The following is a 17905-nucleotide window of genomic DNA, read 5'->3' on the forward strand; positions in this document are numbered from 1 at the left end:
AAGTGAATCAATTTTGTAAAATAAATGGTCAATCACTCTCTAACTTATTTGTTAAAAGGTGGATTTTCCTATTTTGTATTTTCTTGAAAATGGCACCTGTAAAAAAAAAAAAAAGTCAGATCACATACCCAACATATGGGCCCAAAAGAAAACTTTATAGTTTAGTGAAAAAGGGGTGGGGGGAGGGCATCGAGGGGAACTATCTCTTTGATTTGTGCTTAAGCCAGTGTATAAGACCAACTGTTGAAAGGTCAACCGTTTCAATTCTTCCAGTCATTAATGGCTATAAATCCTGAGTGTTGAAATACAAATGGGACCTGAATGCCCCATCCAAAGTAGCAAGACCTTTCCCACCACCCTTCAGGATTGAGATGTCTTTTATCCTGGAACAGGCAATTCTGGGCAGTAACTCGAACTGTTGCTTTTCCCAAGGGTGGGTGGGGAGTGTGGGAGAAATAGCATCGACATGCAAAGAAATATCTGTGAGTTGGGTAAATGGCCCATCTATCATGAAAGTCTTATAAAGATTTCTGTGGATTAATTAACTTAGAGGAAGTCTAAATAAATTTCCTTGACTGTACCCTGAGTTTTTGAGATATAAGATGCCAGTGGTGCAGATCATGCCTTCTGGATATTTTATTCAAAGTCTAAAATAGTATGTTTTGCAATTAAAAGCATTGATCAAAAAGTATTCAGGCATCGCTCCAAGACAAAGTCTGGGTTAATATTACTTTTTTCCCCCCAAAAGAACACCAACAAGTTATTCTTCCCAATTAAACTTTTTCTTTATTAAATCTACTCAGAAAAGTAGTCTTAAACAGAACCAGAATTACCCTAAACCCATCAATCATTTACTCTTCTCATGATGTTGAAAAGTATTTTAAAGAAAAAAGTTAGCATAGCCTTTTATCTATGCAACTCGTACCTCCTCTCACAAGATATTTTTACCAGCCACCCTGGAATCTGATTAATGAATTCACTAACAAATACAGTCATCAAAATGATTTGGGCTTTTGTCCCAGTAGAACATTTCTTCCGGGAAGAAATTTTCTCCCATGAGCCAATGCTACTGAATCCACAATTTCGTGGCACCAGAGCTCTGGAGAAGCATACACTCAAGAGATCTAGGATTGGAAGAAAAACCTCATAAAGATTTCACAAGCCCATCTTAAAATACTCTTAAGAGCCAAGTCATGCAGAATGGCATTCCAAGGGCAAAGCTGAGATGGGGAAACGGTTGCTGAAGACTTCACTGTATGTTCGATGAAGATCCTCCAAGAATGAAAGCCAGAAAGGCCCAAGTAGTAATAACGCCACAGATTCTGCAAGGAAATGATGGAAGGTAGATGGCCATCAAACCAAGGATCACTTGGTTTTTTGGGCTACACGTGAGTTTGGCTGAGTATTTTTCTCTCATCACTTCTTGAGTCTTGTTTGTCTAAAAGGGAATTCTTTACTGCCCAAGGTCCAGTGCTATCACACTAAACTCATGCATACACACATCCCTAAGATGCATCCAAGGGGGCAATTTTAATATAAGCATATAATGTAAAAGTTTTATTCAGATGCCAGGATCCTCATTTAGCATTTATGTAGCTCAAAGACATTTAATTAGCTGTTCCCTTGCATTATAAATCAACTACTGAACATGCCATGATTCAACAAACTGATATCTTCTGTCTGCAAGTGGAGAATGCCACCAAAATGACACTTTATGACCTTGGCCACTTACTGTAGTATGCAGTTGATATTAGGTGAATGCCTCCAGTATCGGTACAGGGTCACTTGCAAGTCAGGATGATGCCTGTATTCTTGCAACACAATCCTGACACTTGAGAGAGGGGGAAAAAAGGCATTTCCTCTATTAGTTAGTGATTGGCAATGCACTACACAAGTAAGAAGATAATGCTGTACCCATTAGGCTAGAAGCAGGAGAAGCAAGTAAAAGATGCTATTTTCAAGGACGGGGGAAATGAACCCATGAACTACCTACTCCTTGAACTTGTTGGTCATAAGCAGAAACTGGTTGCGGGTGAATCGTCGGACATCAAATTTGCAGAGGTCCTTGAATTCATAATAGATTTGTTCTTCATCTACCCCAGGCCACCTCCTGACTTTGAGGATAAGGGTAGGTGGCCGCCTGCTGGGGGAATCTGGACCAGAGAAATTCTGGAAAATATGGGAAACATTCTATATTGACTATCCACAGACTGTCCACAGCTTTAAATTTCAAATCTGATATTGCTAATATCTCTACAAACTCAGAGACTATAAACTACATTTAGTCACTACTTTTTATTTTGCAGATCCTTAGACCACCACCAGTTCCCAGGTCTCAGAACTAAAAGGTCACAGGATCATGGACTTAGAGCTGGAGAGAAATAGTGAGGTCATTTGGTTCAACTAGTTCATGTCACAAATGAGGAGACTCAGGGCAAGACTAGTTAAGTGACTTGCCCAGGGTCACCCAGCTAGAAAATGGCAGAGCCAGGATGGACTGGGCCTTAAGAAAATACTGACATATATTATATACTTGAGGAAAGTTTAAGAAGATTAGACCCAACAACAAATAACATAAGCTTGGTTTTTACAGATGTGTCAGGACACAATACACAAGCGTTGCTCTCCTTTCTACCCTCAGTTTTGGTCTCTGAGTAGGTATGGAGAGGCAGTTTGATGAAATTGACAAGCATCTGTTAAGCGCCTGAATATCTAGTCCCTGCCCTCAAGGAGCTTACAATCAGCTGGGGGAAAACATGTGCACAGATAGTTAAGTAAATGTAAAGTACATACAGTAAATACAAGATGCTCAGATCTCAACGGTTTAGGACAATCAAGATGGAGACTAAGGAGTTAGGGACTAGACTCAGGTCTTCACAAGTAACTTACCACCAAAGGGCCGTTCCTGCTCTCTGGCCCTGAGGAAACATCCATCCCACCCAGCTTACACAGAGTGAGCGTGTGGTGGCCTACATCCGTGACTGCCCTTATGCTGAAGACAGGAAGAAGCTGCTGGGATTCGTATGCCCAGCACCTCACCCCTTCTCCAGCCCCAACCACCACCAAGCAACTTCGCACTTGGGGCCCCCCAAAGAAAGTAATGGACTGACACAGACAACTACTCACGATTTTAGAGATACATGCTCGGATAAGGTTCACCTGGTTCACATAGGGAGCCAACACATCAAGATACTGAGGGAACGTGGGCTCCATTCTTATGCCACTGTTAGGTGGGGGAGAGAAAGCCCCCAATCGGTTTTGATACACAGATTTAATCATAGCATCCTCTGCACTGGATAAAGACTACAATCTAGAGTCACAGGTTAAGAGCTGGGCACATTAGAGACCTCCTCATTTAGCAGAGGCCCAGAGAGATTAACAAATTTGCTTGAGGTCACATCACTAATAAGTAGCTGAGTCAGGATTTGGACTCTTCATTCCACTCCTCCTCTGTGTGGATCTTCAATGTCCTGCTTTTATTGTAATGTTGTAAGCTGTTCCCTGAGGGCAGAGATTATTGTTGCTTTTTCTTTGTATCCCCAACAATTAGCACAGTGACTGGCACATCATAAGCACTTGCTCATATAAATACTTGCTAACTGATTGAAAACACTTCCCAGTTACAAAAGGCTAAATAAACCTAAGTTTTTAGTTAACATTTATCATGGGCTAGGTTGTATCAAATAACAAAATTTGTAAAAATTTTATCACCTCCACTAAAGCCCACCTTTGATACTTCACTGTAGCATGGGGGTGACCCTGGGTTCCCCAAAGTTATTCTGGCTCCAGCTGGTCCTACCAAGTACAGGCCCAGTGTGAGAACCAGTCAAGCTAAGTTCTGAGAGTCTCATCACCAAGTTTGCCCTCAACAATAAATATCTGGGCCAACATAACTCATTGACTCAAAGAAGGATCTGTCTCAGTGGAAGAAGTACCTGGACCAACAAAGTCACAGGTTTTTGAAATACTCACCAACCCCAAAGGAAAATTTCTACTCCCCTAGCTCCATACTACCAGCAATGGCTCTCTTGACCTGGGACCTGTCCTCTTGGGACAAGGGTCACTGAGGCTCAGAAGGGGAACAGAGATAAGGGTTGGATAAGCTGTAAGGAGTTACAGCTTTGGAGTCAAGAATAAAAACAAGGGTTAGAACAGACTAGGAACTGAAATAGGGGCTCCAGCAACATTATGTCCTTCCACCTACTGTCTGCATTAGACTGAGCAGTAGTAGCCAGCAAGAAGGGTCTGTAAACAGGAGGAAAGAAAAGGAGAGAAATGCTTGGTAGCAGTATTGCGAGGTAAGGAGGGAAGTTCTGAGGTTTGGTCCAACCAAAGGGGTCCTTCGAGAAAGAGAAGGACATTAGTCAGAACCTGCCAAGTCAGGGGTCTCCTATACTTGATATGACTCTGTCCTCATTATTCCCCCACAGCCAAGACCATGCTGAGTACATAGTAAATGTTCAGAAAGTATTTGTTGATCAACTATTAAAAATACAAGATGAAAAGAAATACTCACCCAGTTGTTCTATATAGTAGTAAATGTGCCACCTTCAAAAGAACTGGGAGGAAAGAAAATTTGAAAAATAACTGACTCCTTGGCTCAAGTCTCTCCTTTCTCAATTTATCCTCCACCCAAATGCCAAAGTGATTTTCCTGAAATGCAGATCTAATGATGTCCCTCCTCTATTCAATAAACTCCAGTGGCTCCCGATTGCCTCCAGGAACAAATACAAATTCCTGTTTGGTATTTAAAGCCTTTCTCCATGCAGACCTAACCTACCTCCCCAGCCTTCATACATCACTCACTCTCTTTCCCAAAATCCAAGGTCCAGCCAGACTAGCTTTCTTGCAATTCCTCACACAGGACAATCATGTCCCAACTTTGGTGCCTTTGTACTGGCCATGCCTCATGCCTGAAAATTCCTCTTCTTTTCCTTCAAATCTCAGCAGAAATACTACTTTCTACATGAAGCCTGTCTTGACCACACTCCCCAAATTGCCTTGTATGTATTTTATATAAAATGTATTTATATATTTTCTCCACCAGTAAAATGTAAGTGTCTTGAGGGCAGAGATTGGACTTTGAATTCCCAATATCTAGCACAGTGCCTCTCGCAGAACAGGCATCTAATATTTATTAATTGACTCCAAGTTTCATTTTTGTCCCCCATCAGTTTCAGAGTGCCATCACATTATGTTTCTCATCACTCTGGAAGATGGAAAGTCCCATGAATGTAAATATAAATGTTTCTCCTCATGGTACCACCATCCTCCCAGTCACTCAAGTTTAAAACCTATCAAGTTTTCATTGACTCCCATCTGTTCTCCATCGCCAACTCCAATCAACTGTCAGGTCTTTTATTCTAATTCCACACTATATCTTGTTTCTATTCACTCCTTTTTATGCCCATATTTCATCCTCATTAGGGCTCTGGTTGCTTCTGCCCTGAACTATTATTTTTTGTTTTGGATTTTTTTTTTTTTAACGAGGCCAAATCTCCCTATCTTGCTCAGGCTTGAACCTTACTGCACCTCAGAATTCACAAAACTTAAGCAATCCACCAACCTCAGCCTCCTCACAAGACAATGCCACCACCCCCAGCTTTCCCTGGCCTATTTTTCTAGATTCTTCACTGGCCTCCCTGCCTCCAGTCTCTCTTTTCTTTCATCATCCACCCCATACTCCCACTAGAATAATTTCCTGATGCAGGCTCTGAACACTTCACTCCCCTATTCTAAAACCTCCCCTCAATGGGGCAGCAAGGTGGCACAGTGGATAGAGCACCGGACTCTGGAGTCAGGAAGCCCTGAGTTCAAATATGGTCTCAAACACATAACACTCACTAGTTGTGTGACCCTGAGCAAGTCATTTAACCCCACTGCCTAGCAAAAAACCAAAAACAAACAAATAAAACCTCCCCTCAGCTTACCAAATCTTAGCTGGGATGCAAGGCCTCCATAATCTGGCTCCAAATTATCTTTCCAGACTTATCTTGGACTCTTCTTCACATACTCCATAGTCTGCCAAGCCTATATGCCCAAAATAGCCTCTTCCCCACACTGCCAACAGTGAAAAGCCTTCCCTTCCCTCAATCTCTCCAGCTATTAGTGATCTCTCCCTTCTAGAGTCTCTCAGGCATTCCCTTCGGACCTCTCCTATGCACTTATCAACTCTAATGAGCCTTGTATTACTTGCACATCTCTCTCTCACACAGACCCATGCACAAAGAGTAAGTTTACTGAGGGAAGGGTTGTCTTCTTTTACCTTCAGCTCCCTAACATAGTACCTTGCACACAGTAGGTATCTTATAACTATATGAATGGGAATTTTTTAAAAATTAAGTTCATTTTTTTACCTGATCCACAAAGGAAGGCGTCATAAGCTGCTTCATGAGGGTATTTGGTCTCAACTGAAACATTTTCCCCATAAGGTAGAAAAACAAAGAATTGAGCTATGATTAGAAACAAAATTTGGATCAGGAATTACCTACTCTTGATCCCAATCCAACCAACTTTCTATCTCCTTTGGCATTTAGGACTACAAATGCCTAGCCCATACATGCCGTTCCCTAAAACCATGTCTAATGCTCCACCTTTTCTCCTCCTAATTGTGCCAAAGGAAGAAAAAACTAAATGCACAGGAAAGAGAGTGGCAGAGGAAAGAGCTTCCCAAGAGGATAAATAACTTATTGAAGAAAACCAAGAGGATGTATCACAAGATCAATCATAACTTCCCCAGTACCTAGAACACTGTAGGTGCTTAATAACTGCTTCTTGAATCAAACTGAATCAAAGACAACTCAGGTGAGAAATGCTGAGTGTGAATGTGCCCATCAGCCCAACATTTGCTAGAGATAAGACACATTTCAGGGAAATCTAGCTCCCCAGTCAGCAGGCCTCACTTTACTTGGAACATACCATATTTGATACATTCACTTGCATGGATGATCACTGGACAAGAATTCTTGGTAGGATTCAGGTCACTATTGGAGAAAGAGCAAAAAGTCAGGGTTTTTTTTCCTTACTTGAAAATGCTGGGGCAGCTAGGTGGCACAGTGGATAGAGCACCAGTCTTGAATTCAGGAGGACCTGAGTTCAAATCAGACCTCAGACCAAACACTTGACACTTACTAGCTGTGTGACCCTGGGCAAGTCACTTAACCCCAACTGCCTAAAAATAATAAAAAAAGAAAAGAAAATGTTCACTTTTTCACAACAGGGCGTGCACTCACACATCCTCTTTTCCCTTTAACTAAATTAAGACAATCCGAGTCCAAAATATTGTGACTCTTGAAGGGAGAGCTCATTCAAGGGTCAGGACAAATTACAGAACACTGGCAATGACCAAACCACACTGCTTTAAGGGACTTGCAGAATTCCTCTATCACCCCTGAACTCTGATCAACATCCTCCACCTTCTGCCCCTGTTATCTGGATCATTAATCCCCAGGTGGTTGATACAGACATTTAGAGCAGATCAAGAAGCTTTACCCATTAAAAGTCTCTAAACCAGCTGCAGCTGTCAGGCCTCTCCCATCCCCACCCCCAACTTGCTGAGCTTCTCAACAAGGAAGTGAATACGGCTGATGCCTCCCTTCAGTCAATCTATAAACCCACACCAACTCAAGGCTTTGGTCAAAGATAAGACAACTCTGCTTCCTAAAAAAGGTTGGGTCTTCACAAAAGCATGTTTACAGGGTGTCCTTCTACTTCTCGGTACTCTGACCTATATTATTCAAATCGGAAAATAGCCTAAAGGTCAAAAGTGAAAATAAAAACCCTACTGCTCACAGACACCTCCTGTTACCAAGCTGGGCCTGAGATGCCATAGTTGCTGCCCTCAACAACCAGCATCAAAAACATCTTGCTTGCCTGTTTAGGACTTCATAAACCTCCAAAAGATTAGAAGCTCTCGGGAAACTTAGTTCCTGTGAGGGGAAAATAAAAAACAAAAAACAAAAACAAAACAGACATGAGAGATGAGGTTGGCCGGGATTTTATAAACTTTTCACCTTAAATACACCCCAAAGGACCCATATAATAGTCCTTTGGTGCCCTCCAATGTCATCCAACAGCATAACCATCCCTGTTCCTCCAATTAAGACTGAATGAATAAGCAGTCTCCTTGGGGGTCAGCAAGGAACTCCAATATTGCTGACACACCTCTTTGACAGGAGTACCAAGTGTACCAAGGCAGTGACCTGAGCCTCACCCTAAAATTTCCAGGTCTCAGAAGGCCCAGATAACCTTGGAGCCATGAAGGGAATTTTGGTCCCAAAGCTTCTAAAGAGTCAAGTTTCATCTTGCATTGTCATTCCTACCACCATCTTTAAAACTGACATTTATATGACCCTCTAAGTTTTTGCAAAGTGCTTCATGCGACCCTCTAGGTCCTCAAGTGCAGCCCTTTGACTGAATCCAAATTTCACATAACAAATCCCTCCCCATCCCTGATTTAGAGAAAGTCCCTGCCCTGATGATCTCAATAAACAAAACAGACTAAACACAAATAGGGAAAAACACTGAAGTTTCCACAAAAGACAGAATTGATTTTGTCACCATTCATAATCTTGCACAGGGCAAAATAATGATAGGTACTAGAGCTTGAACTCTAAACTTTATTAGGAAACTGAAGGCAGAAGAAAAATGTACATTGAAACTAACAAAATGCAGTTTGTTTATTTACCTTCCAAATCTCTTTTGTCACATTCTTGGTATCTATGAGGACAGGAAACAAGCCATGGATGTTCAGCTTAAACTGCTCATAGGATTCTGAGGAGAGACTCAATCAATCAGCATTTATTAAGTATTTTACTGTGTGCCTGGGGGTGGGAATATAAGCCAAGTGCAATCTCTGTCCTCAAAAAATGCCTTCCCAGCTAAACTATAACATAGACATAAGGAGTCTCCAAAGCTATTAAAGCTTAAAACCGTACTAAGCCTTTGGACACCCTCTATACGTGGGTAAGGTTCTGTCCCCCTTTGTGGTAATACCCCCTTTGTATGGGGCAAAGCAGTGTACTTTGCTCCGAGTTCTATGGGAAACAGTTACTCTGATTCAGAACTCAACCAGCTGATCACTTTAGAATGGAAGATATGGGCCATTTTCTGACTATAAAACAAATGTAATTTATTTGATTTTAGACTGAAGATGAGGCTTTGGTCACTAATTATAAACTAAGAAGGTATCAAATGAAGAGAGGATGCTGACTCTCGACTCAAAAAGAGAGAGGTGAAAGGGCTGCTTTTTAAGAACTCTATCAGCTAAGCTTGAAGCTGGAAGTGATGTACAAGGAGTTGGGCTGAGATGTGGTGCCCAGTGAGGAACTTGGGCTTCCTCCCAAAAGAAGTTTAATACAGGGCTAAAGCTACCTTCCCAGTGCTAGAGGGTAAAAGGCAGAATGGTGGATATCTTTTGTTTCAAGAAGATAACAAGAGATGAATCACAATAAGCAGCTCCTGTCTGACTCCAAGGTCCTCTAGATATTGATGAGGAACATGTATTTGCGGAGGTGGGCAGGTGGCCAGGCAAGAGGGAACATTCCCCCAAGTCCCTACAATCCCCTGAAGACTAAAAAATTGTGTTCTTTCTCAGGTCAAGCTCCCTCTCCAAAGCCCCACATCAGGTTTTGCTGGGATGGAAAAAGGGCAAGGACATCTCCTTTCCTACCTGGGAGAGGTCTGTAGAACTTTTCATGAAGGTGCAGAAGATCCATCATCATGTTATGTCCCACCAAAGGCTAAAAAGAATAGGGCCAAGAGACATAAGAAATGAATCAAAGTCACCAAATGCCATCAGTATTTTCTCACTATTTTTTTGTTTTTGCTATTCTGGAGGTTTTTTTGCTTTTTGGTGAGGCAATCAGGATTAAGTAACTGGCTCAGAGTCACACAGCTAGTAAGTGTCAAGTGTCTGAATCCAGATTTGAACTCAAGTCCTCCTGACTCCAAGGCCAGAGCTCTATCCACTGCACCAGCTAGCTGCCTCATCAGTATTTTCTTACAAAGAAGTCGGTATATCAGTCACTATAGATAACCTCTTCAACTCTCTTCCCACATCATTCTCTCTTCCTTTTAAGAAAAGGCACTCTTAACAGCCCAACCGCCAGGGAGGATCAGGTACCAGACAAGCAGTTATTTAGCACCTGTTACATACCAGGTGCTCTGCTAAGCTGCCTGGGAAACAAAGACAAAAAGGAAATGGGCCAAGTTCTTGAGGAACATTAATAAAAACATTTTTTAAAAAAAAGAGAAGGGAGGGGCAGCTAGGTGGCGCAGTGGATAGAGCACCAGCCCTGGAGTCAGAAGGACCTGAGTTCAAATCCAGCGTCAGACACATGACACTTACTAGCTGTGTGACCCTGGGCAAGTCACTTAACCCCATTGCCTAACCAAAAAAAAAAAAAAGGAATAGGGAGCTAGCTCTCATAGCCAGGGGCATCACTGGCCATGGCCATAAACCTAAACACTGTCAAAAGGCATGCAATATGAATGTGGATCTCTACCTTCTTGGCTTTTACCAGCATCTGGAAAAAGACAGCAAAGCCCCGGGCAGACAGGAGAATTTTCTCCCTCCTGCAGTCATCATGCTCTCGAGAGGAGTTCTCTAGACACCAGCGGTACTGCCTGCTCACTTTCTTTACTAGCACCTGCCAGGAGAGATTGAGGACAAGTTATCCTGGCCTTATACTTTGGGCAAGGGAAAAGAACTCTCCAACTTAAGGAAAAAGGAAGTAGGGAAAGGGAAAGAAGGAAATCGAGGGCAGGCTGTAATAATCTGGTAGCTAGTCCAGCCTCCCCAAAACCATCTTTTTTCCAGACTTCCTCTGGAAGGAAACCTGGCATCTGGCCCACAGAGATGGGCCTTTCACAGAGGACAAATTTAAATTAGGTTTGGCTGGGTAACAAAGACTGATAAATTAAGAGGCTACCAAGTACTCCTTCAGAGCAAGGCATCCTTTAGTCTAAAAGCACAGAATTCCTAACTCACCCCTTTGTCTTTCATCAGGGTCCAAACTGTGGGGAGAGCCTGCCTCAGTACTAACTGTACCTCAAAAGCCTGGAACCCTGAAGCAAAGAAGGGGAAGCAAGACTGAAAACAAGTACTGAAATACACAGGTCACACATTCAGATTTGGAAAAAAAACATTCCACTCTTCCCCCTAAATCTACAACCTCGAGGCATTTAGACCACAATAGGATCAAATGGAAAACTACCTCCATATACCCACGTGACATATTATGGTCAAAGACATGTTCAATACAACCCAGAGTCAGCATTATCTTCCGTTCACCTCACATGAGAGAAGTTTTATGCAAAGAGGGAATACAGGAGGAAAAACAGAACCAATCAATATGAAAACTACTTGAGATTACCCTTAGGAAGAGGTCCCTCAATGCCTATGCATTTATGAATCCCCAATACAGAATGAATCCTATTCTCAAGATAGAGGTCACACTTCTATACAGCATGACCCCAAGTTACCCAAAGAGAAGAGACCAGCATCAGAAGTTCTACCTAAGACCCACACCTCCCCAACAGGCAGGATCTCAAGTATAAAGAAAAACTCTTGTGGTTTTTTTTTAATCTGGCTAGCAGCTTTGTGGGTGCCATGGACCTGGCCAAGTACCCCTTTCATATTCCCCTATCTAAAAAAGAGTTTCCTTGCCTACCAGTTATATCTGGAAGAGTCATCCAGTCTCCTTCTTGTGCCATCTCCAACCACCGAGTTACCTCATCAATCACCACCTTCATTTGGTCTTTGTCCAATGTACTATAAATGAAATTCCAAGAAGAAAAGGAGATGAGAATACAACCAAATAAGATGACATGATTCCAAATAAACCTGACAACCAAATAAAATGAGATGACTTCAAAACCAAGTTACTGTTTCCTATGTCTCAAGTTCTAGCATGATGATTTAATGGAGAAAATGGGCCAACAAAAAGAGATTGCCACTCTTGCTATACGAGTAACAAAAATAATTTTGTTTTAAAGATCTCCATTTCTCCTTTTAAGAGAGAGAAATTTCCCGATCCCCTCCCTGCCTCACAAGGGCACTAGGAGGAAGAAAAATTGTGTTTTCTTCAATGCTAAGTATCTTTATTAGTACACATCCAAAGGAAAAGAATCATATGATTAAAAAAAAAGCTAGCAACAGAGACCCTGATAAATATAGGCTCGTCTATGTTGAAAATACTACCACTTCTCCTCCAATTCCTAGGGACAGACTAGGAATACCAGCACTCTATCCCCTCACCCATCAAGCACCAGCCTTGCTCAGGCTGACAGCCAATATCTAGGGGAATAATTCTATGGAGAGATGTGATGGCCCTGCCTCAGCAGATGCTACAAACCCTGCCTTCTCAACAACTACAGCAACTGAAAACCCAGAAAAGAAAGTTCTTGACACCAAAGTTTTTGGCATTGTCAAATGGTTCAACATCAGAAAGAAATATAGGATTACCAATGGAAATGACACTAAAAAGGATAGATGACCATCTGTTTTGCACTGCACCTTAAGTACCTTTCTATGGTCCCACAACTGAACCCTCCTATGTGTGCTGCCTCCCACTATTAGATATAAACTCCTTCAGAGCAGAGACTGTCTTGCTTTTCTATATGTGAGCCAAGTGCTTTTTATACAAAGAAAGTGCTTATTAAACGCCTTTTGATTTATTCCTTCATTTGGGTAAAAAAAAAAAAAGGAATTGCTATTTGGGAAATAAGGTCAACCACCTGCCTTTGATGTTTTAAAAAAACAGAAGAAAAGGTTGAAATTTCAGGCTTTTTCCTAAGAAAGAATGCTTTTTAATTAGGGAAATAAAAACAAGTAGAATTTGGGGGAAAACTTCAACACTTCTGAAGACAGCTGGATGGATTTCAATGTCCCTTCTGGTTTTCTGATTCTATGAAACTTGTATCACACATGGACTTATTTTCACCAATAGCTAACAGCTAACATATAAGCACAGACTTCTCTCCCAAATGTTAGTGAATACCTCCCCCTGGCACATCAGTACCAAATATATAACTACAAAAGCTCAGCTTGTACGTACTTTTAGAGAATGCTGTATAAACTAAGGAGAAAAGACTTTACCTACGAACTTTCCAATTCCCTGTTAGAAGGTCTTGCTTAATTTTCTTCTCCTGTTCTTCATTCATATATGGGATCCCATTTTTGAGGAACTAAAGAAAACAGAAAAAAATAAATGCAGTTGTCATCCGATGTGCCAGGCACCATAAATCTAAAAGGAAATTTTGGTTTGAAGAGTGTGAATAAGAGACAGAGAAAGGCCTTAGCTCTTTGTCCTTATAAACACATCCTTTCGAGATTGTATTCTCCCCACTTACTGCACTAGCCAAAGTTGAGCAAAGGAAAAAAAAAACATACCTTATTATAATCGAAACCATATTGATTCAAAAAGAGAATACTAGAGGCCTGGAAGGAGAACTCTGAATCCATAATCCCAAGTGTGGTAGGGAAGAGGAAGAAGTTATATGAATGGGCTACATACCTATTTTTAAAAACAGGAGAAGAAAGAAAAGAAACACAGAGGAAAAAAATTTTTTAAATATTGGACACTTGTAGACTGCAGTATCTTTCAGTCTCCAGCACTCAAATGTCATTCATACCAAAATAAAATAAATAAAAGATCAAGGTCCGTGGTCTAGCGAAATGCCTCATACATAATAGGAGTGGATACTTAAAGACTTAACTTAGGAGGGGAGGGGTTGGTTATGTTTTATGTGGTAGCTTTTTTTTAATTTCTTCTTAACAATTTTTAGGGGGGCAGACCTGTCATTTCATTGGGACAAGGAGCTCTCAATGAGGAAACCCCTTCCATCAAAGCAACTTTGCACCTCACACCTCCTCTGAACTTACCAAGGGTTTCCTGGGATACCGAGATGTTACGTGAAATTGCCCAGGGCCACAAAGCCAGTATTCCTGACTCTGTGGCCAGTTCTCAATCCACTATATCATACTGCCTCTTGCTACTTTATTTATTTTTACACTGTTGAAATTTCCCAGTCCCACCTCTGAAAAAGAGCCTTCTTTTTTTATGACCGAAAAGTTTAGTTCATCAAAACAAACTAAAATATGCTACATTCTACACCTGCTGTACATGAGGTATACTTCGTTCACGGTTGTTGAATTTTATTGAAAAAAGTCTTTGTACTTACTTGTTTGACTTTCTTCCCATACTTGAAAACATTGACAATCCTAAAAGAACAACAAGGGATTGGGGGAGAAGGATGAGGTTATTATAATGAACTTTATTTATATTCCCACTCCCTCAAACCACAAATTAAGTCCAATTTTTTTAATAATACTTTTGTGCATCCACACTTCCAAGAAAAGAAAACATACAGTTCCTAAATGTGATCTTGCTATTATAGGAGACCCCTACTGGTTGTTGCCCTCCACCTACTCCTGAGTAAAAGCTTATTAATTAAGTATCTGAAGACAAAAGTAAGTCTTCTCTTAGGCAAAGACATGAATATTGAAGACAAAGGCTCCACAGGTAAATGAACAACAGATGAGAAAAAATCAGGACTAGGTCAGGCTTCAATATCTCTATGGGAATGTTTGGGGACAAAAAAGGAGACAGGCAAACTAACAATAGTTTTAGGACAGAACACATCCCGATGATCTGACCAAGAAGAATCAGTTCCCTACTGCTAGACTTCACACTTCTGAGGTTGAATGTTTCTTGTTTAAAAATTAAGACTGCGTCAATAGAAGAGATCAATTGCACAAAGCTTACAATAAAGAAAATTCTGCCTGTTGCTAGACACGAAGACACTTCCTCTCCCCATTAGGCGTTTTCATTGGCTGTCTCCATTGCCTGGAATTCTCTCCCTCTTCATCTCTGCTTCCTGGCTTCCCTGCAGTCTCAGCCAAAATCTCACTTCTACTAAAGCTTGTACCTTCTCTTTGAGATTACCACCTATCAACCCTGGATATACCTTTGTACGTAATTGTTTGCATATTCTATTTTCTCTACTAGATTGCAAGCTCCTTGAAGGAGGCATGGCTTTTCTTTGTATTCCCAACATTTGGCACAGTGCCCAGAACAAAGCAAGCACTCAATAAATGCTTGTTGACTTAAAGAAGTCTAAAAGGAAAATATGTCAAGATCATAACAAAGCATGATACACATTTACATTATTAAACTCTAGCTTGGTGATAATCTGAAAATGTGGGAATATTTTATCAAGCTTCAAAATTAATGAGTTAAATACATTATTTTAAATACTTTTCCCGATTTATCAAAGCATGGCAAGCCACTTGAAAGGATTAATCTCATAACATAAACAACCTGACCATCAATAGGTCCTCCTTTAAACAAATGTATGTCAAAGTGAAACTAATGCTTCTACCTCCATAAAGATTATACCAAAGAAATGGGTCAGCTCAGGGAAGGAAGCCCTACTCTAGGGAACAATGAATAAGTAACATGACAGTAAAAATCACCACCAGTTCAAGTGAACAAAAAACCCTACAGGATAAACCAACACTCCCAAATGTCTCTACAGATAATAGGATCATAGATTGAAAACTGGCCCAGTCTGTCTTACAGAAGGGATTTGCTCAGGGCGACACAGGAATCAAGTAACAAAACAAGGTTTCATACCTAGTACTCTCTCCAGTAAATTTAACCACCTCCCATATACCTAACAGCTTAGAACGGCAGGGAATTTAGAGAGACGCTAAGGATGCCATCATCTTTAACCAATGAACTCACCAATCTGACACACTGTAAACTGCTGAATGCTCTGCTTGGTCTTCAGGTACCACTCTGCTGGTGTGTCAAAGAGACTGTTAAAAGACAACAGGTATTTTACAAACACTGACAAAAAGTTTCCAAATAAGATGCTTTTGTTTTCTTTATTAAGAGAGGTATCGGGTAAGTAGAAAGAACACAGAAGTTAAGAGTCAGAAGACCTAAGTCTGAGTTTTGGCTCCAATATTCATTAGATCTAGAATAATGAAATTTTTCAATGTTGCTGAGCTTCAGTTTCCTTTTCAATAAAATTATATTTTCTCCATATACTTCCTAGAGTTATGGAAAAAAAAACCTTAGGAACTTTACAAGAAAGCCTCAAGAATTTTACTTTAAGAAAACCCCGTAAACCTTAAAGCACTATGTGACTATGAGCTATTATTATAGTTACTAGCACTGATCCCTGTAAATTCCAGAGGCCCACTTTGTAGTAAGAATTCCTGTTCAAGTATGGATTCCACTTGACTAGATGAAGTTTCCTCTCTGAGTGGAAGAAGATAATAAACACTTATATAGCACCCCTTATGTGCCAGGCACTGTGCCAAACACGTCACAAATTTCTCATTTGATCCTTACAACAACCCTTCCAAATAGATACTGTTACTAATCTTACAGTTAAGGAAACTGAGGCAAACAGAGGTTAAATAACTTGCCAAGGGTCACGCAGTTAAAGGGCTGAGACCAAATTTAAACTCAGGTCTTCATGACTGCATGCCCCATGCTCTACCTACTGTGCCACCCTGTATGACTCAAGTTAAGTCCCACCAGGAATCTACATATACTGATGGTAGAGGTTTTTCCCACTTTACCTTGTTTGCTGGCCTTTTGGAAAAATGGACCTCAAGCCTGTAAATTCTATGTCCAAACCTACAGGTGAAATTCATAAAAGGAAAGGAAATCCATTTGTGAACATCAGGATCACATTACTCACCAGTCAGTACTTAGGGAGCACTCAGGATGCTGTAAAACTAATGCAAAACAAATGGCTTCATATGTATAATGGGTACTGTATTTCTTGCCTTTATAATGGATGGTGGAGGGAGGGAGAGAATTTGGCACTAAAAAACAAATTAATTTTTAAAAAAGATTAATGCAAAACACATACATTTCCCAAATTGTCCTAGTTCAAGAAAGCAAAAATGGATCTGTGATCTCATTAATTTGTATATTTCCTCTAACAAAGCTAGCTCTTCTCTAATTCTTGTCTACGTTCTTCATAGGTCTGCCACAGGAGGTGAAAAAAAGTCTCTTGCCCAAATTCTGACATAATTGGAGGGGTAACCTAAGAAGTTTGTCCACCAGTATACAGATCTGGGGAAAACAGAACCAAAGGGCCCGTGGGACTCAGAATTAAACAGCAGGAGGAGAGTGTCCTGGGCTGCTTTCAGGATCCAGCAAAGCTTAGGCACCCAAGACGCCAGGAAAGGAGAAACAGGAAGACTAGGAAAGAGCCAAAGAAAAGAACATCTGCATTGGCCTGACCCCTCCATCCATCCCCCTCTTCCTGAGGCTCAGGACTCACAGGGCTGGGCCTCCAAGGGGCAATTCAGCTCCCTGTTAAGGGCAGACACTTTGCTGTCTGCAGAGATGCCCTGAACTAAGGGAAGAAGACCACTGAACACAAGTGAGTTCTGATTCTGCCCCCCCCAGGGCTGCCCAGGCCCGGAGGAGCCGAGCCGGGATCCCAAGCCCACTCTCCCGCCCCTCCAGCCTCGACGCCACACGTGTCCGCCTGTCGCTCCCTTCTGACCTCCCCGTCGGGCCCGAGAAGGAGCTGCTGCTCCCGGGGCCGCGCAGGCGAGAGAACCGGCGCGGGGGCTTCTTTACCCACAAAGTCGGAGCCCAGAATGAGCTCCTCCAGCAAGGGCAGCTTCTGCTCAAAGCCGTCGGCGCCCAGCTCCATGGCCGACCACGTGCGCACTGAGGCTTGCCAGGGGCCACTTCCTGCGGCCCGCCCCCAGGGCGATCCCGGAGACCCTCGGCTTCTTAAAGGGGAAGCGCCCCGCCCCCACCCGCGGGCCAGGGCCCTTTCCCGCCGAGCTACACGTGGGGCGAAGGGGGAGGGGGAGGGGGAAATGGGAGGGGGGAGACTGGAAGACTGAAGGAGGCGGGAAGGG

The 17905-nt window shown here is 41.8% G+C and overlaps 1 protein-coding gene across 1 annotated transcript; it reads right to left on the reverse strand.

Moving 5' to 3' along the window:
- Positions 1–443: 443 nt before the first annotated feature.
- PNLDC1 (PARN like ribonuclease domain containing exonuclease 1) lies at positions 444–17781 on the reverse strand. The gene is made up of 19 exons (XM_020986730.2): positions 17616–17781; positions 16598–16655; positions 15750–15823; positions 14185–14224; positions 13394–13517; positions 13100–13188; positions 11673–11773; positions 10991–11067; positions 10506–10649; positions 9671–9740; positions 8687–8772; positions 7873–7928; positions 6919–6983; positions 6357–6410; positions 4517–4559; positions 3127–3223; positions 1994–2169; positions 1733–1831; positions 444–1322 (listed from the first exon to the last, which is right to left on the reverse strand). Exons 1-19 carry the CDS (start codon positions 17689–17691, stop codon positions 1250–1252), a joined length of 1602 nt encoding a protein of 533 aa, XP_020842389.1. The 5' UTR covers positions 17692–17781; the 3' UTR covers positions 444–1249.
- Between the last annotated feature and the right edge of the window lie 124 nt (positions 17782–17905).

This window comes from Phascolarctos cinereus, unplaced genomic scaffold (genome assembly GCF_003287225.1).
Source record: "Phascolarctos cinereus isolate Bilbo 61053 unplaced genomic scaffold, phaCin_HiC Scaffold_5;HRSCAF=322, whole genome shotgun sequence".
Lineage (NCBI taxonomy): Eukaryota > Metazoa > Chordata > Mammalia > Diprotodontia > Phascolarctidae > Phascolarctos > Phascolarctos cinereus.